At 40.8% G+C, this 27,011-nt stretch overlaps 1 protein-coding gene across 3 annotated transcripts in view; it reads right to left on the bottom strand.

Moving 5' to 3' along the window:
- The window catches only part of PCDH9 (protocadherin 9), a 962,265-nt gene that overhangs the window by 300,799 nt on the left and 634,455 nt on the right, over nucleotides 1-27,011 (bottom strand). For 2 of the 3 annotated variants that reach the window (XM_063125991.1, XM_063125990.1), the window contains one exon: nucleotides 13,867-14,068. In XM_063125991.1, the coding sequence (XP_062982061.1) occupies nucleotides 13,867-14,068 (202 nt within the window). The remainder of the gene's footprint in view (nucleotides 1-13,866; nucleotides 14,069-27,011) is intronic. The other variant, XM_063125992.1, reaches the window with a different exon arrangement.

Raw genomic sequence — 27,011 nt, forward strand, 5'->3', positions numbered from 1 at the left:
GGTCCGTGCACTCCCCTACTAACAATGTTTAGTCTGTATTTATTTATTTGGCTTTTTAAATATTTTGTACTGTTTTACTTCTTTTACATGTCTGGTACTTAGAATAGCCTTTGCTAGCCAGGAAATAAACAACAGACTGGCTTGCTTGCTAACTTAATAGAATTTATTTCTTTATTTACATTTCTATAATGCGCAATAGCCAAAGCTCTATGGGCATTTTTCAAAAGATTAAAATAGGCTGCAGGGTGGATGGAAACAATCATTATTCAGTTGAACATCATGGTTCCTCTCTACAGAGTTTACTAGAGCATAGTAAACTAGCATAGACCAAACAACGCTCTGGTAACATGCCTTTGATCACTTCTGTTTTTCACGCATCTTTTAAACATGCAATAAGGGCACTTGCACATGTCACCCATGGCAAAATGTGGGAACTGGGTCCAGATGATCATGTGGGCTCATATGTGTCCCCACAAGGGAAAAGTGGCTGAGATCCATTATGGACCTTACAGAAAACACTTCTGCATCTGTTTTCCCTGCTTTTCTGTAACATATGAACCAGCTCTTACAATGAAATGAAAGATGAGGCTGTAGGGATAGCAAGCAAGGTTAAAGCACCATTACCCACTGGGCCTGGTGACAATAACACTGTAAACCAAAGTTCTTCGCATGAAAGATTTAGCTTCTCCCATTGGGGCTATGTCATATGACCAACTGTAATACAAGGCATTCTTGAACTTTAATCATAATTAAACCTCCGCCACAGAGATATTCCTACTTATTACTGGAAATTGTATTATGATTTAACTCCCCTGACATCATTTTACTAAACCACTATAGCATTAGGTTTATTAAAATGTGGAGTATTTATCAGCCATACTTATCTGAATAATTTGTAATGTACTGGGATGTGGGTGGTAGGAATGTAGCCTGGAAATGCAATTTTAGACAACCTTTTAACACCACTTCCAAGAATAGTGAATTGCTTGGTGGTGGAGAGGGGGGTGTTAAACTCTCAGGAATTCAAAAACTATTTTCTTAATGTTATGTCCAGAAATGACTTCAGCGTGCAACTAGGTATTGCATCCAAGTCTCTGGTATTCACTATTTGGGCCATTATATTTCACGCTGCCATTGTGCATGCATTTATGATCCTTATTAGTCCACTGTGGCAATTAGACAAACATTTACTTAGCTTCATATACAAATGTTGAGGGACATAAATGCAGTTCTGCTCCCTCTTCTGGCTCTTACATCATTGGAATTATTACATATATTCATCTGCCATAGATAGGTGGCTCTCTCCCTAAAGCAGTTCCTACACTCCTTTAAATATATGCTATTCCTCTTTATCTCTTTGAAGAAGAATGAATCACATCTGCTGCTTGCAGCGATCAAAATGTAATTTCATCAAGCAGGTTCATGAATGTTCACGTTTCCGTAGCTCTACACTAGGAGGCAAGGTCTTCCCATGTACCAATGTACTACACTGTTAGCTGAATTGTGTGTAACCAAAATATGTTTTGCAGCTTAACATCATTGTCAGATAGCCGCCATACATTGCAGTGGGGGGGGGGGACCCATCAACAGTAGTAGTGTTACTACATAAGGGCTGCATAAATTGTACAGAAGTCCTACTATCTATGGATTTGATTTAAAAGGAATGACACCCATGTAAAATACCCCACTCCTAGGTTGGAACATGGATGGGTGAGAATTTAGTTTCAGTTCAGTTTTGAGAAGAACTTAGCAAAGAACATCATCAGATGAGTGTTTTATAGCACGTTCATTAGTGGACACTCACGGAACTTCCCGGGTCCTTTTCATGATGCTGTCAGCCTTCCATATGCCTCCCGCTCCTCCGAGTCATTTTCCCATTAAAAAAAAAAAGACCCCAGAAAATCTGATTTTTTTTCTCCTACAGAAAAATGTGCCGCCATATGTGGAAATGTGCACAGGAAAAGCAGCATGATACAAATGTCCACTGAATGGGCAATGTGGACTTTGTTTACTTCCTCTTACTGCTCATCCCTATTGTAGGACAGCAGCATGAGGCAAAGCAATGGGAGGGACATCTGATTTCCCCCCTCCCTGAAGAAGCACAAAATTCACAAAGTTGTCCATATTCGAAACAAAAGGAACTTGAGATTAAAAGAGAAATCAACCATGGGAGAAACCAGATTCATCCACCCAGGCTCTGAGTGCTTTGATCTTGTGTATCCAACCATGGTAGTACTGAATCAGGGTTGCTAAAGAGGAGCCTGCCGTTAAAGATGCGGAGTTTGCCCTTCTGTGGGTGACCCAGCCCAGCTGTACATTGCACCTGCCATTGGTAGGGTCTGCGTGCACGTTGCCAAAAGCTGGCCTGGGCCACACACACAAGGGCAGGCTATTCATCTTTAACAGCTCTAATGGCTTGCTGGAGGAGATTCGTAATATTAACTCTCTCTGTGATTTTAAGGCAGCTTTGAAGAGTAGCCTCTTCCGGCAGGCCTACCCAGATCAATGTAAAATCAAGAATTTTTAAAATGTGTTGATTCCTTTACTAATGTTGTTCTCCGCCTCGATCCAAAGGGAGAGGCGGGTAAGAAATAAATAAATATATTATTATTATTATTATTATTATTATCATCATCATCATCATCATCATCCCAGGCAGATACATCGTTGTCCTCTCCATGCTGGGAATAGCTGTACATTTTGAATTTTGCTGGTGCAGATGGGTGAGAATCTCATTTCATGGGTTTTAATAAGAATTTACCAAAATTCATATAGTTCATAATCAGGAGAGAAAGCAGGTAGCTACCAGGAGGAGGGCCTTCTCTGCTGTGGCACCCCAGCTGTGGAATGAGCTCCCTAAGGAGGTTCGCCTGGCACCTACACTATATTCTTTTAGACGCCAGGTGAAGACCTTTTTATTTTCTCAGTATTTTAACAATCTATAAATTAATTTTAACTTTGCTGTTTTAAAATTGTATTTTAAATTTGTATTTCTGCACTGCTGCTGACTTTAACCTGGTTGTGTTTTTATATTGTATTTTATATCATGGTTTTATACTGTTGTTTTATACTTTGAATGGTTTTAATTCTTGTGAACCACCCAGAGAGCTTCGGCTATTGGGCGGTATAGAAATGCAATAAATAAATAAATAAACTTGAGTTTTAAGAAAATTCAAATGTGGGAGAAGGGAATCAATCATGAAATTCAACCCTACACAAATTTGAATGTTATTTGTGTCAGACAACTGCAAACTTTACAGCCACACATATTCCTTGGGTAGACCCAAGATGGAACAATTGTAGCCAGTGAGTAAGGTCAGGAGGTCCAATCTCATTTTTCCCACCAAACATAGTTTCCACCTATGGAGAAGTTTATCCCAAGCAACCCACTGTCACTATTTAATCTGGGAACAAAATTGAGATACTGGTATACATATCCATGACTCTAAACATATTCTTATTACTGTTATCCAGCAAAAGGACTAATTTTGTATTCAGAAATATATAATGTTTTCCTTAAAATTTAATGAAGTAAATATGAAAACAATACAAACCAAACACCATTCCATTGGCAGGTTTTCTTATTATTCAAAAATATAAGGAACATCCCTGATAAAATAAATTGTATATAATTCTAAAATCCTTTGGCAGTAAAACAAAATAATTCCATCTTCTGCACATTAGATCATAAACACAATATGAAGCCACAAATTGTAGAACAGATGCAATAAAGTCTTGTTGTCAGTGAGCAATTAATCATGGAAAGCCGTGCTATTTGCGAAGGCAGTTAATATTTTATGCAATTTTGAACATGCAAATTTGAGATAGTGAAAGGTAATGTGCGACATTAGTCAAACTTCTGTGAACATTTTCCCCATTAAGATCTTAACAGCAAATACAATCAGGAATAATATTTCTGCAATCTGATCCACAAGTTAGCTAAACTCAAGAACTTTGACTTTAATAAAACTGTTGCAAGGTTGGGTCCAGGATCTGCCTTTTGAGGATGGAAGAGCTCAACTCATAGTAGCTCAGTTTTCAGGGATCTCCCTCTGCACCACAGCTAACACCCTTAAACAAGATCCCCCTTTGTAGCATTTCCAGGGAGCTGATGGGACAGTTATAGTAAAGTGGGGTGGAGAAGTCCATTTAGGCTAGCCTGATTGCACATGCATAAATCTGGATCCAACCCATAACTAACAGCTATTTCCCTCTCCCCCTTTTTTTTACTCTAGAGTAAATGCAGGGCCTCTTATTTGGAATGTGATCCTAGCAAGGAGAGGAGGATTTAACCCTCCCCCCTCCAACTGTAGCCCAATACAGATTAGGCCTGAAATACCTATAAGGTATATTGCTAAATCAATCCATTAAAGCAAGTCAATTATGCAGAATTCTGTAATTCATTCTGTGGATTAAAGTAAAAGGAATAAAAGGAGCATGATAGTCGGAGTCTACTAACAGCCACCCAATCAAGGAGAAGACCAGGATGAAACTTTTGAGAAACAAATTGCCAGTGTTTCAACGAAGTGTGATATAGTAGTGATGGGGGACTTCAGCTACCCTGATACTTGTTGGGAGACAAATTCTGCCAAAAGTGCCCTTTCCAAGAAATTCCTGACTTGTATGGCTGATAGCTTTCTCCTACAGAAAGTGAAGGAAGGAACTAGAGGATCAGCTATCCCTGACTTGATACTGACCAATAGGGATGACTTAGTGTATAAAGTGGCAATTACGGGAACTCTGGGGGAAAGTGACCACACGTCATACTTGAATTCTTGATTTTAAAGGAAGCAAAAGCTGAGTGTAGCCATACACGTACTCTGGATTTTAGGAAAGCTGATTTTAATAAACTCAGAACTATGATAAGTAAGGTCCCATGGCAAGTGCCCTAACAAGAAAAGGAGTCCAAGATGGGTGTAAGTTTTTTTAAAAAGGAAATTGTAAAGGCACAATTACAAACAATTCCAACAAGGAAAAAAGGTGGAAGACAACAGAAGAAACCAATGTGGCTCCACAAAAAAGCTTAGAGATGACCTGAAAACATACAAACAAAATATACATATAGGAAGTGGAAGGAAGGCCAGGCTACAAAAGAAGAGTGCAGACAGGTGGCAAATAAGTGTCAAAATGGCATCAAGAAGGCTAAAGCTGAGAATGAGCTGAGACTAGTGAGGGATGCTAAAAGCAATAAAAAGGCTTTCTTCAGATATGTGAACAGTAAAAGGGTACCACTGGATCCAAACCAGTCTCTCTGCAGGCCTTCCTAGTCAATACAGGGAGGTTGGGGTAGAGGAGAGAGTGATGCATAATCTTGTGATGCAAGATTATGCATCACAACCCCCACTACACTTTCAATTTTGTAATTCCTGCCTAGCACTAAACTGAATCTGTCAATTTCTCATTTTTCCTGCATTAGGTTTAATCCATCCTGTATGTCATCAGTTTGTTTGTTTTGTCCACAGGGAAATTCATATGTATTTGTATGCACATTTATCTAAGGGAACAGTCCTATGGGTTGCACCTTTGATGCTCATAAGCTGCTGAACCCAGAGGCTTACAAATATCCTAAGCAAGGCAGGAGGAACAGTGAAGAGATCTTCACATCCCTGACCTCCCACCTTGCATTTTTGCTAGATGGGTTTTTTGCCCATCTAGCAAACTCATTTTGGAGGGAGAGGAAAGGAGGCTGGAGACACCCCAGGACAACTTATATCCTGGCCTGTCCAGTCCCCTCCCCTTCCCCCTCTCCTTTTCTAAGGTTGCACTACTGACCTTGGAGAGGCAGTCAGCATGGTTCTTTCTGTCCTGGCTGCAAGGGGGAGGGGGGAAAGAGCTCTGATTCACAGTTCCAGAATAGATCATTGTCTCTGACCTTGGAGCTGGGAATCTGAAATATCCTTTGGACCCTCAAACGCTATCTAGGGACCCTTGGATTGTCCCCTAAATGTTTGTATTTTTATAAGCACTTTTCTAAATATTCACATTTCTTTGCAACCACTTTTCCTAATGCAGTTTTGTGCACACTTTTCCTTATTGTGCACATTTTTGTGTACATTTCCTCATATTATACTAATTTTAGTACACCATTTATTTATTTATTTATTTATTTAAAAAGGGAACTATATTTTCTTCTTTATTACTACCATTATATCCTGCCTATTTCCTCTTGCCAAGAAACAAAGTCCTCTTCTTCCTCCTCCTCCTCCTCCTCCTCCTCCTCCTCTTCATTTTATCCTCACAACAGCCCTGTGAGGTAGGTTAGGTTGAGAGTCAGTAACTGGATCAAAGTCACCCAGTGAGCTTCATGGCTGAGTGGGACTAGAACCCAGATCTCCTAAATCCCAGTCAAACACTCTAACCACTATGGCATCCTGTTTCAGTTTTTTGAACTGCATCATAATATTCAGGAAAATGTGGAAATTGCCATCTCACAGCATTAAGGCTCACGCATAAGTTCAGACAGTGAAAATTGGGTAAGATCGCATTAAAATACAAACCCAATGAAATTGTCACCCACCCCTGACTGAATCTAGAAACAATGTGAGTGTGGAAGCAGCAGGGTCTAACGGTACGTGTTCTAGCAACCTCATGCAAGTCGGTTGCCCACCCATAAGAGGAAGATTATTTTCCACATTATTCAACAAGGACTCAGTGCTATCAAAAATCAGGTTGCTGGCAGTTAGGGTGTTCTACCTTCAAGTCTGTAAGGAAGCTAGGACCGGAAAAGACATGGGACTAAAACTAGTAGATGAATGGGTGGAAGACACCGTTATACAATATTGTGAAACAAAAGAAATGAAGAAGAAGTCTATTCAGGGGGGAAGGGAAACACCCCTCTGATCATAAGCAATCAGCTGCACACATAAAAAGCATACTAAACTGAAACTGAATATGATCACCACTCTAAATAATAATAATAATAATAATACCAACAACTATATTACTCAAAGTAGTATCTAGTCTGATTTTAATTAGCTTGGTTGGCCATGCTCTACAGGATTTTAAACCAGAAGTTTATGTAAATAATGGATGGGAAAGAGACACCATGCTGACTACTGTTTTTCCCCTGTCCCTGCAGTGAGAAAGTGCCCAATTACACAATAAGAATATCTTATTGTGAAACGTTGCCACGCATATTGCTATACTCATTCATTAATGGTGCTGATTTCACTGATATTCACTATTGCTATGGACCAGGCTGTTTTGGGTCCATGGCACTTTTGTTCGTGTTCGCACTTAAGTCTGTTCCATCCCATTTCCAACTTAATCTCAAATGTGTGTTGTTGTTTTTACATTTCTGCATTACAAAATCCAAGGCTGCTTTGTGTCAAGGTTGAACTGATTTCCTCCATCGGTGTGCTTTGGGGAAGGACCATTGCTTGTGATGCATAGAGGCGTCCAACCCATAACCATAGAGGTACCTCAAAGCAAGCCCAACCAGCTGCAAACTCATTGGAAGTGGAAATAGTGTTGTCATCATTAGAACATTAGTTGTTTGCTTATTTAAATCTTCTGATATTTATTAGGGGAATAACAGTCTGCAAACAAGCAAGCAAAAACCAGACAGCAACGATAACAAAAGCTAACTCCTTCCCATTGCCAACAAGCTAGTTTCCATTCCTTTGAGTTGTCTGGGCTACTGCTCTTTCTTGGGAGTGCAGGGAAAGGCAAGGGAAGGATCGAGCCACTGCTGGAGCAAAACATAGCCATTCTCATACTGAAGTACAGAGAGGAAGCCCCTAGGGATGAGCAAATCAGCAAACCTTGAACTCCTCAAGGTTCTCCAGCTTCTACTTCAAAGCTTGTTCCAACTTGTGTCCAGATCAGTTTGCCAGCTTTGCTATTCCCGTTTTTGCACAAAAACGAATATGTATGTTTACGCACATTCGCCAAATGTATGCATTAAGAGTGCCCAATTTTACATGTCCGTATTTTCTCCCACTGATTAAAGTGCGTTTGTCAGCATTTTTGAAATGTACACATTTTACCAAGCACAGTTTTTAAAGGTATGCATTTTTAATGCATTTGGTTTTTCAAAGTGCGAATCTCATTATAAGCTCAGACAGATACGTATGGATTTCAATGGCACATTATGTTTGGATCCATGGTCAGTACTGGGAGGTATGGATTGGGTAAATTAACGAAAACGAACTGAAACAAATGTCTCATACATTGCTAGAAGAAACCAACACAAACTGGTAACAAGAACAGTGGCTTGGTTCATACGCACACCGGGAATTTGCATTAATGAAAGAGTAGATCAAGCCACTGTCCTCAACTACACAACAACACATCTAAAGCCAAGGGAGGAGGCCAGTATGTGTGATTGACTGATTTGTGTGATCTTTGCTCCCTTAAAAAAAGGGAGGGGGATATCTCACAGATTAGACCATAATGTATACAGGGGGTAATTTCCTTCGGTGATTTGGTGCAAAGGGAGAGGAGTTTGAGATCCTTTGTGACGCATGACTCCATAGCCATCCACCACCAACCAGCAGCTTCCGACTTAAAAAGGCACATTTTCTGAAAGTTCTTTTACTCCATCTTTTTTTTTTTATTTAAAGCAGCTCCTAGACAGTTCCACTGTAGTGTGCTCCGTCCCTCCACATTATATCCTGGACGTGCCTCTGTGACCTGTCTGTGACCTGGCAATGATGTGGTCAAGGGGGTGGGGCTGCCCCTTCCTCCATTCACTCCATTCACTCTTCCTCCATTCACTCTTCCTCCATTCACACCTGCATTAGCACTACTCTCACCAGTCAGATTAACTAGCCCCCATTTCCCATCCATAAAAGTGCTACAGCGCTACTCCTAGCCTTCACAATCGCACATTTGAAGCTTTACCCATTTAGAGTAACTAGCCCCATTTCCCATTCATAAAAGTGCTACAGCACTAGTTCTAACCTCCACAATTGCAAAGTTATAGCTTTTCCCAGGCTGAGCATCTAGCCTGCATTTTTCATTCATAAAGCCTCCAGAATTGCAAAATGGTTGCTTTCATAGTGAGCATCTATGCATCACAGCAGCGGAAGGGGACCTTGGACAGGGACAGGAAACCCAATTCCATTTGCTGAGCCGCATTTCCGGACTTGATGATGTTCTGCTCTCCTCCCTGACTCCGGACACCCAACCCCAAAGTTTCAAGTCTTGTGTACTCTGCCTCCCTTGCTTTATCTTCCACTGATGGACCAAAGCGATTTCATGAAAATCCATATACAAACAGGAAGCGCTTCTGATTCCATTGTCATGTAGATTACCTCCAGGTCTCTGTTTGGAGCACCCAGCACACGTGATGCTACGCATGGGTGAAAGGGAGTGGAGCATGTCATAAATTATACTCTCGTCATGATCACATGCACATTAATAACATTAGGATTACGTACAATTTATGGTCAAAGCAGAAACTAAATAGTTACCATGGATGTTATTGCAGGAGTAGTGTGATATGTAATTACTCCAGAAAACAAAGGTAAGTATGAACTGTATCTTAATAAACAGGATAGCAGAGTGTGAATAATAAAGCTAATGTTGAAAATCTCTCTCAGTCTCTCTCTCTCTCTCAGCATGAATGATTGCTGGCTTTAAGATTAGCTGGATGAATTTTCTCTCACTGTGCATGCCTTTTCATTAGGCTAGGGTAATTGTATAACTCTCCTGTCTCTTTGTAGACTGGAAACACTTGGAAAAATATAACAATGCATCTCTGGTGCGCTGGTTCATTAAGCTTGGAGAACATTTAACTCATTCTAGATCACAGTAGGCTTTTGAAACCTGAATACTAAACATAATTTCAGCAGCAAAACACAAATATCAGGAAGCGGTAGCTACAAGATGGGATACAACAATAAAGCAATGACTCTCATGAACCTGGAAACAACTGTCCAAATTGTTCTCGCCATGGGGCAGAACACTCAAATCAGGAAGAACATCACCAACACAATACATGAAAGTGAAGTTGCATCAGAACTGGCTTTTAAAAAACAGGCAGCAGGGCTAGTTTGACTGTGCATTTAATGTTTGCAAAGCTCCAATAATATAAGTGAAACTATATATATATATATATATATATATATATATATATATATCTGCTTCTGAAATGAAAACATGTTTTTCATACCAATTTAAAACACATACACGCACACAGAAAACCCTGAAGCATTTGCAGCACAAAATGTGCAGAGTACTTGCTTGTAAGAAGGAGAAATTGAATAGAAATTGCATATAACAAACAAAACTGAATAAAAAAGGATGAAAATGCAGACACACATAAACAGAGAGATGGAAGTTTGGTATTTTCCCATGCCTAAAGTCTCTGTGTTCGAAATATGATGCCATGGACAGAAGATCAAATTAAACCACATTGTTGTCATTACAGGACCAGTGTATCTGGCATTTTACAGAATAACATAAGCAAATGTGTGTGTGTGGAGGGGGGTCTTTGGCCCATGGATCCTAGTTCAGAGGAGTAGCAAACAACAACATAGAATCGGGCTACAGTAAAGACACACATTTTTCTGAGTCAGAACCTACTTCATCAGATACAGGGACCTCATATGCTAAACTTTAAGGGCTGTTTCCAAAGTAAGCTAGTAGTTGCACGAGCATTCCTGGGGCAACTAGCACAATCAACACCCACCATAATAAAATGATAATGAATTGTGAAAGCAATGAAAAGGATTAGGTTGGATACTTGCACAAGGATGAAAATAGGGTTTCTGCAAGCAATGACATCGTTAAATGCAACCTAGGCTCCTACAATTTAAATTTAAATTTTAACAGTACAAGGAGATTACTTGTCTTTTGAAGTAAGCTGATTACATTGTACTGTACAATTCACAACAACAAGCTTATTTTCCCCATACAACTGAGTTCATGACTATATAAAGATTTTTTTTTTACTGGGGGTGGCTGCTTACACAGGAATAACTGCACCCATTTCAGTAACTCAGGCCATAGCTAGACCTAAGGTTTATCCTGGGATCCTCCAGGGTTCGCCCCTGCCTGAGCACTGGATCCCGTGTGTGTCACCTAGATGAACAGGTTTGATCCCTGGACAATCCAGGGATAAACCTTAGGTCTAGCTATCGCCTAAGAAAGCCTGACCCTTTTGAATATCCATAAAATTGTCACCTGCTTCCTTTGGAAGTACTGCTTCAAGAGCACATTAACTTCCATTTAATCAGTGATTTGAAATCTCAAAAAGATATACACAACATTAAAAAAATCAGCTGAATTTTATATGTGTTTCATCTCACCTGCTTTCCCCTCTCTACACCTTTGCATATACATTTGCACCAAGATTGAGTATATTTTCATTGATATTTCACCTTCCATTAAGGGCAGGGTGGCAAAGTGAGTATTGAGGTATCTTGGATACATTGATTCAATATATCTGGTCCCTGAAATGCATGCAAGCAGGCCCCACCCTAATCTCCAGGATGTCTGCAGCATGGCAGAGTAGGACTACAGTACAGGATCAACATGGTTGAAAAGACCTCCCCAAATCCAAAAATAATAGTACCCTTTCCCTTTTCTGGTAGTGCATCTTGGAGTTTTGAGTGTGTGGTAAGGTAGCACAGCTAGCATGGAGAAGCTCCCATTCTGTAACCTATATGCATTCTTGTGAGATTCAAAAGCATCTGTCCATTCAGGTTAGTCTTTTAGCAGAGTCTATATTAGCAAAGAACCCATCACTTGCGATTAATATTACATGTTCTAATTCATTTTACATGGCACATTTGGTATCTTCTCTGTAGTGCAGAAGCACTCGCATTTAGTACCTTCACAAAATAACTGCAGTAATAGAGGCAATCCATTGCTGAGAAAGATATTTATCTTTCTGGATTTCTCACATTTTCAAGGAAATAATCAGTTCTGTGTCATCAAGTACAATGCTAAAGTATATACAGGTAACACCACTGCAAGGTGGCCTTTTAGATACTTTAGTCTTCTTCATCGCCAATAAATAAAAAACAAATTCTGGATAATTCCACATAAAGGACTTAAAGAGAAAAGAAGGTCTTCTCCAGAGACAATACATTTTTATGTCTAAATGACATCCTAGGAATTTAAGTCTTTTCATTTAACTGGGGTTACAACCATTTTAAAATTATTATCTTCATTTCAAGAGATTATTATTCTAATACTTCTTTTTTCAATTCCTAGACTGCACCTTCATCCAAACATGGATTCATTCAGAGGTGGACTAGACAGTAAATTTGCCATGAATATAGGCATTATTACTATTACTATTTTTTATGTATGTAGCACCATCAATTTGGCAATGCATATCCTTGCAAATCCCACCTCCTCCCAGTGTATCACCCTTTCCTCCACCAATATGAAGGACCTGAAATGGAAGTAATCTAATTTTAGCTGCAAAACCTGTGCCCTTCTCTTTCTTAAGCTATTATTATTATTATTATTATTATTATTATTATTATTATTATTGGGATTTTTTGCCAGCAATAGGCTGCTGTCCCCTTTTTGGATTCCATGTGCTTATTTGATCAAAGAACACGCTATGGGCAAGGCAATACGCACCCAGTTTTCTCCACTGTTGACTCTTTTCTTGACTCTTCAATATCTACTCTTCACCAACAGGTAATGAGTTTCTCCACCCCCCTATACTGGCAGGAGTGAGAAACACAGTGTGGTGGGTTGACTCATGTTCTAAGTTCTACCAAAAGATAGGGCTGGGGAAGGTAGATATGTACCAGGAGGATATAACATCTAGTCCAACCCATCCTGGCATAAACACTGTGCAACCTATTGGAGAACATCTCATAGTTTTGCTAGAGCATTTTGATTTTTAGTGGACGTACTGCAGGGCTACTGCAAATCCATCAAATACATGATATTGCTTAGAATTCAACAGCATGGTCCTGAAGCATATTCATCAAATATAAATCCCTACGACTGAAGCCTTAAAATACTTGATTTGTTCAATTTGCCATACATCCGCCATGCATCCGGGATGCTATGTTTCTCCATTGCAAAGACCACACCTCTTTATAGGTAAAGGTCCTGTCAGAACATTTGAACTCAACACTCCCAATTCTGGGATCCAAAACATCAAAAAGCCCTGGAGATTCCTCATGTGAAGCCGTGGCCAACTTATACCAATGGCCCACCTGTGCTACTTAACGTGCTACTTCAAAAACTCAGGTTTTTTGAGGCGGGTTGTTGTTGTTTACAAACAAGTCTATAGTGCAACAAGAAGGAAAGCTGAAGTCATAAAGGGGAATTGGAAAGGCATGGAAAACACAGAGAAGCACTTGCACACGTCGTGAAGCATTTTGGGATTTTGTACAGCACTCCAGGCTGTATACAATTCTGTCTCGTTGAGGCCAATGCTGATGTGTCAGTAGGTGATATCCCTTTGAGGTGGTTGTCCATTAGTTACTTAGATTTTCTACACTTCTAATACAGGAACATGGCCTTGCATTCTAGTCAGAACAACAGTTTGCCTAAACAAGAGACTGTTTCCCACATTACATATCATATGAGCCATATGAATGAGCTGAAAGAGGAAAAAAATGAGTACTTCCCATCACTCGTGAATGCACCTTTAATAACCACCCATCATAAAACAAAGATATTTGAGTACAATAATGATTAATAAATGTGTTACTGCAGTAGCAAAAGAATGCTTGCTTTGCATCTAGTCTATACTTCCCTGTGAAGTGCCAGCCCTCGTTGTTAAAGCTGATATTTCATGTCGCTTCATATCCTGTCAAATACGTGAAGGATGCATCTTGTGCGCACAAACGAGAAAGGTCTAGCTCCACAGAGAAAGCAAATCAAAAGCACAAAACCCATTTCCAGTGGGGATGGGGAGGGGGGAGGCTTTCAAAGGCAACTCACCAGAGTTGGGATCGGAGTTGCCATCCGCTTCGGTCCTCTTGTCCGGTGAGGCCTGATCGTAGAATTCGTCCTGCGGCTGAACCAGAGGGAGAGGGTGTGAGATCAGGGTTCCACTACCCACAGGCTCATGATCTCCTAGACCACTGTCACTGCAGCTTTCCTGGGAGCCATCGGGGAGGTGAAACGTAACACGGCGCTGGGACTACAAAGAAGAGCACAGGACACGCTGGATTAGTGCTCTTCTTTTGTCTAGTATCACTCTATTTTAAAATTTATGTATTAATATGTATATATGTATAATATATATATATATATATATATATATATATATATATGTATATGTATTTGTATAATATATATGTATTCTTTCCTTTTATACTTTCTGAAGTATTTCCCTCCCCGCAAAAAACATCACCTCTTTGCTCTAGCCCAGCAAAGAAAGATAGAAAGAAAGCAATTTCATATACTCTGCTAGTTTCTCCCTCTCCCTCTGTGTTTGTCTGGTTCTGTGTCTCTGTCTTTCTCTGCAATCATCATCATCATCATCGTCATCATCATCATCATTATGCATTTCAAACTATAGTATAGGTTTAGTACCTGTTCTTCCCTTGTGTTCAAGATCACTGCTACTGTGTACTGAATTTGAACCTGATACCACCTTAACTGCTAACAGTACCTGTCAGGGTTAGATGTATTTTTGACATGGGAATTAGCATTCCTGTGGTGAATTTTCAACTTTATCTTGTCAGATTGTTGCTTCATGAATCGGAGCCACCAGGTAGTGAGTTTCTCCACTCCTGGTGCTGGCAGTGGTGAAAAACGTACCGTGTTATGACTTGATTCACATGGTAATTACTACCAAAAGATAGGACCGGAGAAACAGAAATGTGCCAGAGCATCTAATTCCAGACTTCCTAGCCTAAACAGTGTTAAGTTTAATGGAGAACACCATCTTGCATCTTTGCTACTGCATTTTGATATATTTCTTTTTTTAATTCTGAAAAGGTTAGTAATTTGGGGTGGCAAGATGCAACACAAAAGATACACATTTGGGGATATCTAAACATGAAAAACCTCCTATCGGGAAGTAGTGCTTCAACGTTGTTGTTTTTTATTGGTTTTTATAAAACGAATTATTTAATATTTCAAAAGTTCTTCAGCAGCAGGATATTACCACATGATGAAACACATTTCATGTAACAACAGTTTGCCTGCAATCTGCTGGATAGCCACATGCTGCCACATAAAACACTTTGGGATGTAAAACACGGGAAGAATCAAATCACTTGAAGAATGAAATAGAAGTGCTCTTCTTATTCTCTACTTGGCCACAGCATCAGTATTACATACATTTTAAGAATAAATGAGAATTGAATCTACCCCCCCCTTTTTTTTGTTCTTTTCTATTTCCTTTTTTCTTTTTCCTCTCTAGCTACTATGGCAAGGATTAAAAGATATGTAGACTAAATTGTGTCACTGATGTGGTATATGTTCTAGACCAGTGGTTCCCAAACTTTTTCAGGTCACCGCCCCCTTGGTTCCACAAACTCATGCCCAGTGCCCCCTACTGTACACTATAAAAATCATTATTCAGAATAGCGGTTTTCAACAACCCACTAAGGAACATAATAACAATAAAATTCAAAATAGTAACAATTAATTGAATATTTATTCAAAATCCGCAGCACCCACCACAGGCTTGCCAAGGGAGGGAGGGAAAAGAGAGAGAACACCTCTGTTTTGCATCCAGCATGGCAGGGCAGACCAAGCAGGGTATGTCTCTTCATTAGCATTTTGGTGCTCTTGAAACATTTCAATTCACCATTAAAAGGACTCTTCTTAAACGGTATTAATACATGTGTGGATTCTTCCCCTATATGGCTTGGGACCAAACTATCTTCTCCCATAAAAATGTCCCTGGGTTTTAAGACCTTCTGGAGAAGCACTTCTTGCAAAAGAACACCTCGAGCGCCCCCTGCCACCCCCTTGCCTCTTAACGCCCCCCTATGCAATCCCACCGCCCCCAAGGGGGTGGTACCACCCATTTTGGGAATCACTGTTCTAGAATTTTAAAAAAACACAATTTACAAAATCAAACTAATTTAAAGACATCTTCAACAATAAACACACACACACACACACACACACACACACTGAAACTAATAGTGTGCAGGCAGATATATTATAATTAAGTCATCAAACTTAATTCACTTATCATAAGGGACAAAGAAACAGCATGAACACGGGAAACCTCAAGTCAGATTTTGCAAGCTGTGATTCTGTGTATACAGTGCCAATATGCTTGATATGAGTACAGTGACGTATGCCACATTTTTGGTTTTCCGAATCTTTTAACTATATTACCCAATCTTTTTTCTTGTCCTTTTTGTGAATGAGACCATACACAGGACAAAATTCTGAGCCTACCTGTGGAACATAAGGATGAGTGACCCAACTCTATTTCTTCTTCATCTCTGTTTGGGCTCATCTACACCAAGCAGGATATTCTACTATGAAAGCAGTATGAAAGCAGTACTTAAAAGGCAGGTACCACACTCCTGCTTTATAGCAGAATTAAAGTGCACTGACAACTGTTGGGGCCCATGACACATACCATATACAGATTTCGTATCACTTTCATAATGTTATATCCTGCTTGGTGTGGATGTGTCCTGGGCCCCAACAGTTGTCAGTTCACTTCAGTACCACTAATAAAGCATTAGTCTAGATCCTGCAGTGCACTTCAATACTGCTATAAAGCAGTCGTGTGGCTCCTGCCTTTTATATACTGCTTTCATACCGCTTTCATAGGGAAATATCCTACTTGGTGTAGATGAGCCCTTTATCATGCATTCACCCATAAGTCCATTCTATCCAATTTCCACATTAATCTGCAATATGTATTTTTTTTAAAATGGACACAAAGATTTGTATGTAAATATGTATTTCAAACACATTTTCTCTCAAATTACACATTTCTAACCTATTTTCTCTCAAAATACCCCTTTCTATACATGTTTTGATACATTTCTGGGCTGAGAACTGCCTTACGACAACTGGAAAATATGAAAGCTGGTGGACAGCTAAGTTCTGATCCATACATTAGTGCAGTAGGTACAAATCAGGTCAGTTCATATCAGAATTCACAAAGACTGTGGTCAAACTACATATTACATTAAATTACAGATGTTGGAGATATTTACAATGGAATCAAATGAATTCAGACTTTTATTAATCCAACCCAAGGATTCTGCAGTGGTCTAGCTTTTCCCAGATTCCACAGACTTGCTGACCATTTACCTAACTTTCTGGAATTTTGTGCAAATTTAGTAATTATTTCATAATTTAGAATTATTCTGTAATAATTTAGGAATTTAGGGGGGAAAGTGAAATAAAAACTGACATAAAATGTACATTTCCCCCATAGCCTAAAATATTTTTTAAAAGTGCATTTTGGAGGGGGGATTTTCCCATTTTGGGGGGATTTTCCCATTTTCGCAAGTCTGCACAAATTTGGAAAATAAAATAAAAATCTGCTTCTGTCAATGAACAGACAATGGAACAAAAGGTACGTGACACATTTTACACAATCCTTACATCCCTACATGAAATATAGAGTGTGCAGCTGGCATGCACTTTTTTAGTTTACTCAAAAGTAAGCACAGGGACGTAATTTGGATCAACTGGAGATTTTTTTAAAAAAAATTTTTTTAGTATATTTAGCTCCCGCTCAAGTAGCTGATTTTGTGGGGGGGATCATGGCAGGAGAAGGAAAGATGAAATCTCCTCCCTGTGTGCTGTAGTCCCAATCTGACTCTTGAATGAACCGGGAACATGTAGACAACTGAATGCTACGTACGTAATATAACATGTAATTTGATTCTGAATCGACCCTGAGCTATACTTTAGCCCAATCATGAGAAAACTAAATGAATATAAGGTCTGTACAGACATTCACACAAAGACATGGTGATTGGAACAGGATAGCATGGAAATTCTCATTCCCCCCCCCCCCTTTGACATGTACATCATAATATCTTAACAGGGCTTATGGAAGGAAATAAAAGGGCTTATATAACTCAGTTTGCAGCCTAAAATATGAATTCTCTTGAGTGTTTCAAAATTAAGCTCAAACCTATCAACTCCATCGTGTTAAACTAAATTCAGCTAGTTTAATTTTAGTTCCCAAAGAAAGGGGCTTCAATTCTACACCCACATATCTGGAACTAAGCCTCATTGAACTCAATGGAACTTACTTCTGGGTAGACATGTATAGCATAGCACTGTTAGAATTATTTAAACAATAGGCATAAATAATAGGTACACCGTTCTTAAAACTTTTTAAAAAACTATTCTTTTCTTGGAAAATATCCCTAACGTTATTCAGATTGGGAGTCATTATGCCGTACTTGTCACAGCATATTAGATTTCATGAATAGACCGGTTTTTATTATTAGATAATATGAATATTTAAAAGGCTGTTCCTTAACTTATCTTTTTCAACATGTGTTATTTTCTTAGGATTATGTCACTCTTATTGGTTGGCCATGTAGTATTAAAATAACATATAGACCTTTTTACAAGTTGTACGTGTAGCCTTCCTCAGTATATTTGAAATCACAGAAACTGTCAGACCAAAACACAATCCAGTTACGTATGACAGAATGTCCAGCGTTGAAACACTTAAGCTGGGAGGAAGACAAACAATTGTTTGTTCGAGTGTTGTTGTTGTTGTTCCAGAGAGTTTAAGGTAGGGATGTGCTCCGCTCTGATTAGGAGCGTAGAAGCAGTAGCGGATTGGCATGCTCCGCCTTACCCAGAGGCGGAGTAGGAGCGGACCGTGGACCCCCTAGAAGCAAGGCGAAGAGAAGCGACCATTTTTCGGAGCTCCGAGTTCAGGCGGAGCGCTCCGGTCGCCATCTTGAAAACATTTCGCCATAGGATTGCATTGCGGCAAATAATTGCGCATAACTACGTTGTTTTTGAAGCTATCGCTCTGGAAATTCTTGTGCTCAGAGAGTCGTGGATGGGGGTCATTTTGAGACCACTCTCACCTCTCTGCGTTGTCTGGGTCGCGTGCTATATTTTTGTGAAAATCAGGTCAACCGCGCGGCTCAAACTGCGTTTCGGCTTTTCGCCCATAGGATTGCATTGAGGGAAAGAATCGGGGATAACTGGGGGGGGGTTTAAGCTATCGTTCTGAAAATTCTTGTGCACAGAGAGTCGTGGATGGGGGTCATTTTGAGACTACTCTCAACTTTCTGCGTGCTGTGGTTCACATGCAATGTTTTTGTGAAAATCGGGTCAACCGCACGGCTCAAACTGCGTTTTCGGCTTTTCGCCCATAGGATTGCATTGAGGGAAAGAATCGGGGATAACTGGGGGGGGGGTTTAAGCTATCATTCTGAAAATTCTTGTGCACAGAGAGTCGTGGATGGGGGTCATTTTGATACCACTCTCAACTTTCTGCATCGTACGGGTCGCGGGCTAGAAGTTTTTAAAAAATCGGCGGGAAAAATACCTTTTTCAAAGGGCTGAGGGGCAGAGTCAGCTCCCGGTCATGATGATCCCAAAGTTGGAGGAGGGCATAGGCAAAACAGGTAACTTGGGATTCTGGGAAACTTCTCTTTCTTCATCTGAACGGGCTTTTCCCCGTGTTTTTTAACACAGTAGCCCCACCAAATGCACAAACACAACCTGAAATCATATACTAAGCCAAGAATAAGAGATAGAAACACAGCACTGCTCCCCACCCTAACCTTGGGGAACAACTGAATCGATGTGGTGCAAGGGGATGAGCTCCCCTAGGACATCTCATCGTGGACGTGCCCCCACTCTCTCCTGCACTGGAAGGCCATAGAGCCTTCCAAAGAGAGTAAAACGGTGGAGCAATGCCTATCATGAGTTGAAGTGAATGGTCACTTTTCAGTGGTGGAGCAATGCCTGTTCTGAGTCGAAGTGAGCGTTTTACTTCTTCTCGGAGCTGTTGGTGGCTGTCAGTGTCTTGAACTGGCAGCTACTTCCCCCTCCCCTGGGCACGTCCCCCTATTGCTGGTAAAAGACAGATATAGCCTTTTTAAAAAAATTCTTCTTGCTGTTTATTGAGCAACACTGCTGCTTTTAATTCCACCCCTTCTTTGTTTATTGATTGATTTATTCCATTTTATATGCATTACTGGCTTATCCTTGGCTCACTTCCTTATGCCCCCAGAAATGCCAGCTGCATGCCTGCCTGCCTTCCCTCCCTCCTCCCCTGCCCACCTCGCAGGGATGTTGTGTGTGGGGTGCCTGATTTTCAAAAATTCCCCAAAAATCAGGGGATAATGGGATTGCTTTGAAACTTGGCATGCGTGTGTATATCCCCATGAGGTGTCATGGTGCCAAACATGAGGTTTCTAACTTGAACAGAAAAAAAGTTGTATAATTTTTTAGCTTTCAATGCAAGCCTATGGGGGGGGGGAAACGGAGCTCCGGATCTGGAAACGGAGCTCCGGATCTGGATCCGGAGCTCCGGGCGGAGCGGAGCGGAAGTGGGTGGAGCGGGGGCGGGGCGGAGCGGCCTGATACGGAAAATGGCGGATCTGCAAGTGAAGCGGAGCAGGGGGTCCGTGCACACCCCTAGTTTAAGGTAGTACAGGAAAAGCATTGTTGACAGCTGTGTATGTGTCATCACTTCTGGCCCAATGAACACATTATAGTCTTAATCATACCCCTATCAATATAATGTGTATAAATGGGACAAACACACATTTACAGACATTGTATTGTCACTGTAGAGATATAGTAATCAGGGTTCTTCACTAGATTCCTGTGCTATGGCTCTAGCAGATTTCCTGGTGTGTGTTTAGTCAGTGGCAAATTGGTGTTTGTTGCTTTGTATAAAAACCTGAAAAACCTGTTTGATCATATAAAATAGTACTGTCTGGATAAAAGAAATGTATGTGTATTAGGGGGTTGATCTGCTTCTCCTTGGATTGGAGAAGCATATCGGGGTGATCCGCCTCTGCTACAGGCGGAGGAGAAGCGGATTGGGGGGGCTGGAGAAGCATGGCGAAGAGAAGCAACCATAAGCGGATCGCTCCTCTTTTTGCGGAGTGCTCCAACCGCCATTTTGGATTTTTTCGCCCATAGGATTGCATTGCGGAAAAGATTAGTGGATAACTTTTTTGATTTTTCAAACTATCTATTTGAAACTCACTGTGCATAGAGAGTCATGGGTGGGGGTCATTTTGAGCCTATTTTCAGCACTTTTCATGCTGCGGTTTGCTTGCTATATTTTTTTTAAAAATAGGGTAAAAAAAGTGGGAGAGGTACCGTTTTGAAATGCTAAGAGGCAGATTCAACTCCTAATCATGATGACCTGATGAAGCATCCTCCAATCCCAAAGTTGGAGGGGGGGATAAGAAAAATGGGATACTTAGTAACTTGGGATACTGGGAAACTTTTCTTTCTTAGTCTCTGAACGGACTTTTCCCAGTGTTTTTTAAAACAGTAGCCCCACCAAATGCACAAACACAACCTGAAATCATATACTAAGCAAATAAATAACAGATAGGAAACACAGCACTGCTACCCACCTTAACCTTGGTGAACAACTGAATAGATGTGGTGCAAGGGGACGAGGTCCCCTAGGGCATGTGGACGTGCCCACTGCACACACACTTTGTTTTGCCCTTGGAGTGTAATCAGAGCCCTCCAAAGAGTAACCAGTGGAGACTAATGCCTGTCATGAGTTGAAGTGACAGGTAGCTTCTTAAACACTGGTACTTACTTAGGGCCAGTCAAAAATTGGCATATCCCCCTCCCCCTGGGCACGTCCACTTTTCTCTTGCTGGTAAAAGACAGACATAGCTTTTTTAAAAAAATCTTCTTCTTGTTTATTCAGCAACACTGCTGCTTTTAATTCCACTCCTCCTTTGTTTATTTATTTATTTATTCCATTTTATATTTACACCCCATAGCCCAAGCTCTCCTGGCTTTTCCTCTTCAGTGAAGTCAGGCAGGCTTTCATTGTGGTTCAACTCCTTCTTGTTGTTGTTGTTGTTGTTGTTGTTGTTGTTGTTATTGTTGCTATTAATATTAATTAGTACTGCTATTATTAACGTTATTATTTTGTTGTTGTTTAATAATGGCTGTGATCACAATGCAGTCAATTAACTCTGAAGCAACGATCACAAAGTTTTACTCTTATCCTCCTAGCCTTCTAGTTATGGGATGCAAAAGGAAAGGCATCTCTCTGTGCTGCTCCCGCCTCACAATGATGGTTTGCATTATTCGCTTTGAAACAATCCTTGGCTCACTTCCTTGTGCCCCCAGAAATGTCTGCTCCATGCCTGCCTTCCCACCTCCGCCTGGGTGCTGTTGTTTTGGGGTATCTGCTGGGACTGACTCCCCCATAGATCTATGGCATATCTCTGCCTGCCTCTCTGCCTGCCTGGTGCCTGGGAGCTGTACTACATGATGGGCTTTGTGGATCAACCCCACAAGCCTCGGGCATGCTTGCTCCCAGTGCTGCCTGTCTTCCTCTGTGCCCGCATTGCAGGGATGGTTTGTGTGTGTGTTGTTTTGACTCAGGGAATAAGTCCTTCCTGCGCTCACTTAGACTTTTTGAAGTTCCAAATAATTTTTTTCAAGTGTGGAAGAAGATTCATATTTAAGTTTATCTACTCCCCAATTCATGGTATGTTGGGATTTCCTTTGAAAAGGCCATAAAGAAAGAAAGCCCACTGAGCTGTCTGCAGCTTTAAAAATCCCTGAGATACTGGGGTGTCAGATTTTCAAAAAATCCCCCCAAAATGAGGGGATGCTTGAATTTGCTTGTGGCTTGGCATGCATGGGTATACATGGATCAGCTGTCATGGTGCCTAATTTGAGGTTTCTAACATGAAAATTGAGGGAGTTCTAGCATGGGAACTTGAATTCGGGTGAGTTAAAAGGGGAAAAACCCACCAAAAATCAGGGGATGATGGGATTTGCTTGAAACTTGTCATGAATGTGGATCTAGATGGCATCTGTGAGGGTGCCAGCTTCAAAGTTTTTATCTGTAAAAAATGTCGGAGTAAATCCCATTTCTGAAAATGGGGTGTTAGATTTTCAAAAATCCCCCCAAAATCAGAGGATGCTTGGATTTGCTTGAGGCTTGGCATGCATGTGTATACATGGATCAGCTATCATGGTGCCTAATTTAAGGTGTCTAACTTGAAAATTGATGGAGTTCTAGCATGGGAACTTGAATTGGGGTGAGTAAAAAGGGGAAAAACCCGCCAAAAATCCGGAAGTTGCGAATCTGGAAGAGAAACAGATTGGGGGGTCCATGCACAACCCTAATGTGTATGCCATAGGTAATTATCCCTCTATCCCATATCCGCAGTGTGGGTAACTATCCTCCTAAGATGAAATGGTATTGATCAAATACCTTCAGCCTCATGTGATTGTTTTGGTGACCTCTGGCTCTGAGCCCTTTGAAGTACAATTCTTGGCTTCTCAGAGCGTACACATCAAAGATGCACTGTCAGAAGCCTGACCAAATTTCTCTCTCTCTCTCTCCCTGTCTCTGGGCTCATCTACACCAAGCAGGATATTCCACTATGAAAGCAGTATATAAAAGGCAGGAGCCACACTACTGCTTTATAGTGGTATTGAACTGCAGTGACAACCGTTGGGGCCCATTGACACATACCATATACTGCCTTCATGCCACTTTCATAGTGTTATATCCTGCTTGGTGTAGATGCGTCATGGGCCCCAACAGTTCTCAGTGCACTTTAGTACTGCTATAAAGCAGTACTGTGGCTCCTGCCTCTCTCTCTTTCTCTCTCTCTCTCTCTCTCTCTCTCTCTCTCTCTCTCTCTCTTTCTCTGTATCTATCTACCTCTCACTCTGAGGGCATGTCTACACCTGCCTTTCCCCCCAGGATCATCCCTGGATCATCCCTGTGCATCCACATGATGCACTGGGGATCCAGGGAGCAGGCAGGAACAATCCTTCCATTTCCCCAGGTTATCAGGAAACACTTTTATCCTGTTTTTCCCATGGTCCTGGGACAATCCCAAGGACTACAGGCTTTTTTTTTTTTTTACTTACTTTTTCACTGGAACGCAAGTGTGCTCCAGCTCCTGCCTTTTTTTTTTAAAAAAAATGGCAGGCATGACATCCCTTTTCCCTTCTGGAATATTGCAATTCCGTTTAGATGGCCAGGGACAATCCCAGAAGCACGTAAGTCCGGGATCATCCCACCTCCCTTAGGTGTAAACATGCCCCCCCACACACACACACCAAGCCAAGAAGCTCTGAATAAGTGAGGCTGGCCCTCCAAACGTTTCCATTAATTAAGCCTGTTCCACAGATAACTTCTTTGCCATCCAACTAATGCCATAGGGTGCCTGCCAGGTAACCTAGTTTAATCTTTTCTAACCCATGCTTTGCACTGATGCTGCAATCCTATACACATTTACATGGGACAGTGTCCCATGGATCTCAACAGGATTTACTTCTGAATATACAGGCATAGGATTTTACTGTAACCCTGCAAGTCTTGACCAAGTTAATTGCGTCTCATGTTCAACCTTTGCGAAACTGGTGCTCCTTTAACATCATGATGCAGAGTGTGGGGGAAAGTCTTCCCATTGCCTGCCTATGTCAATGGGGAAAAATGCCTACTCAGTCCCTTAAACTACTCACTCCTTTGAACAGTGGCTAAGTAGTCCTGCACTGTATCAACAAGTAGGATGGGTGACATGCTGGAAAGGAAGTGCACTAAGAGTTTTTCTTTTTCCTTTTTAAGCAGCTTGACTTGGCCCACCTTCCATGGGATTGCCAGTGTGAAGTCAGGTCTGGTATTTTAGCTGAATGCCTCCCCTCCTTCCTCCTATGCCACATGCAAAGTTGCTCCCCCCAAACAGGCCACGGGTTCTGGGTGGCTTGTTAACTATCCCAATAACCCATACTGGCTGGATTCACACATAGCGACAAGATTAACTACACTCCCACGTACTGCGGTTTGAATTTTCAAATGGCAGCGCGCACCACAAGAAGCCTCACAGGGGATTTCTCCCTCAGTGGCTTCTTGTTATGTGCAAAGCTGGTCATATATTCACAATGTGGGAGTTGGAGAAGATGCGGGATTATCCTTGAAAAAGTTTTCCTGTAAATATTCTTTACAAACTATGGAAGTTTAGCAAGTGCAATCCTTGAGATAAAATATCAAGCAATTAGGCAACCATGGACATCAGTTCTCTCTTAAGAGGTGTTCTGTTGTTGTTATTTTTGGTTTGTTGCATCAAATTTCTCTTAGCACATTAGGTCACAGTTAGAATTCACAATGCAAAGGTGACACTTTAACAACAGACTGGGGGGATATGATTTTATATTTTATTCCAGCAATTCCATTAGCAAGAAGTCATCTTTTCTCTTCTTTAATAAAGCACCCAGTATCTATCTACACTTGTCTCAACTGCAAAGTGAAATAATTTTTTCCCCTAACAAGCAAATAAAGTGGTACAATTTAATCTAATCTAACTCCTTGCTTTATCTTACTCAACTGGGAGTCAGCTAATGCTAATAATTTCCACATTTTAGCCTTTTTAAATAAGAATTGATGTGTCTGAAGCTAAGGAAATCAATCCCAGTCTTACACTTAGGTTAAATTAGAATTAGGTGGGAATGGGCAAGAGCCCCACCATTTGCATTACATAAAGGGAAACTGGGGACACATTGGCCCCATCCTAATATCATTTCCATTCGTTTGAGAATTGTTTGAGCAAAAGGTTAGAATCTTTCAAAATGGTCAACCAAATCAATGGCTTCTGATAAATAAAAAGTAAGCAAGGAGACAAATCTGGATTGAGGCCATTGCACATGGGGAAGGTTCAAAACCTACCTCCCACCCACTTGCTTTCTGAAATCTCCCTCCCCAGCACAAGCATTAACGAGAGAGAGAGAGAGAGAGAGAGAGAGAATGAGAACACACCATTGGCACAAATGGAGGACTTTTCTTAACCTCCACATACTGTGTATATGGGAGGGGGTGAATTTTGGACAGAAAAAAGGTGGGAGGAAGGTTTAAACCTCCCTTTCACATGCACAGTGGTCCTGATTTGGATTGCTAACTTCAAAGTCAGGAAGAAAGAGAGGCCTGAATTCATGCTACATATTTAATGTGACATGTAGATAGATGATATAGATAGATGATATCTTACAAACAGTTCTTCACAGGACCAGCCCTGCTATGCAGCAGGTTAGAACAACTTGGATTGCATCCTACCTGTTATCAGTTTTGCAAATTCTTTCAAAATAAACCACCAAGAGGAAAGTAAAGCACCAAGTGTGTGTGTGTGGGTGGGTGGGTAAATAGTTGAAGGCAGGACTGGATGTCTAGATGGTGCAGTGAGACATTTTAAAATGCTGTCCCCAGCCGGGAAGAGCACCGTTTGGACTCTGCTTAAGGCAACAACAAATTTTCGGCCAACAGTTATAGTACAGTTTATATCTTCGTGCTAGATTACTGATCATACTGAAGTAGAGCAAAATCCAGCCAAAATCAAGGAGTGGGTGCTTGTCCTATCAGTTTTAGTGGCAGAGAATTAAGGATAGGGCTGTGCAGAGACCACCTGACTCACCTCGGTGGCCATTTCAGAGCTTCCCAAATGGCTTGGATTCAACTCCGTGTGCTTTGGAGCTGGGTCATCTTGCTTCAGAAATAAATCTGAAGCAAGTCTGTCTGTCCCCTCAAAGCAGGTCAGCCCTTGAAGGTTCCTGAGCACCCCTCTGCTTGGATTCAGGGGTTCAGCCCGAGGCGATGCACACTTCTAATTAAGGTATTTGTTAAAACTCTTCCACTGAAATCAAAAGGATTAAACCCCCTTAAATTTAGCTGGATTGCAGCCTACCTTTTTCTCAGTTTTGCAAATTCTTTCAATTCTTTCACAATTAACTTATAAATAATACTAATTAAAAAAACCCATTGATTAAGAACTACACAGTAAAAAGTCCGAAAACCGATATCCAATATAAAATACAGCCAATATTCATTTAAATTCCTCAAAGCCTGTTAGTTACCAATGGCCTATAGATGTGCTAAATGAACATCTGTAGCAACTGTGCTAATAATTTGACTTGATTTAACTGGGCAGTAAAAACAAAACCCC

This window comes from Elgaria multicarinata, chromosome 5 (genome assembly GCF_023053635.1).
Source record: "Elgaria multicarinata webbii isolate HBS135686 ecotype San Diego chromosome 5, rElgMul1.1.pri, whole genome shotgun sequence".
In the NCBI taxonomy this organism is placed as follows: domain Eukaryota; kingdom Metazoa; phylum Chordata; class Lepidosauria; order Squamata; family Anguidae; genus Elgaria; species Elgaria multicarinata.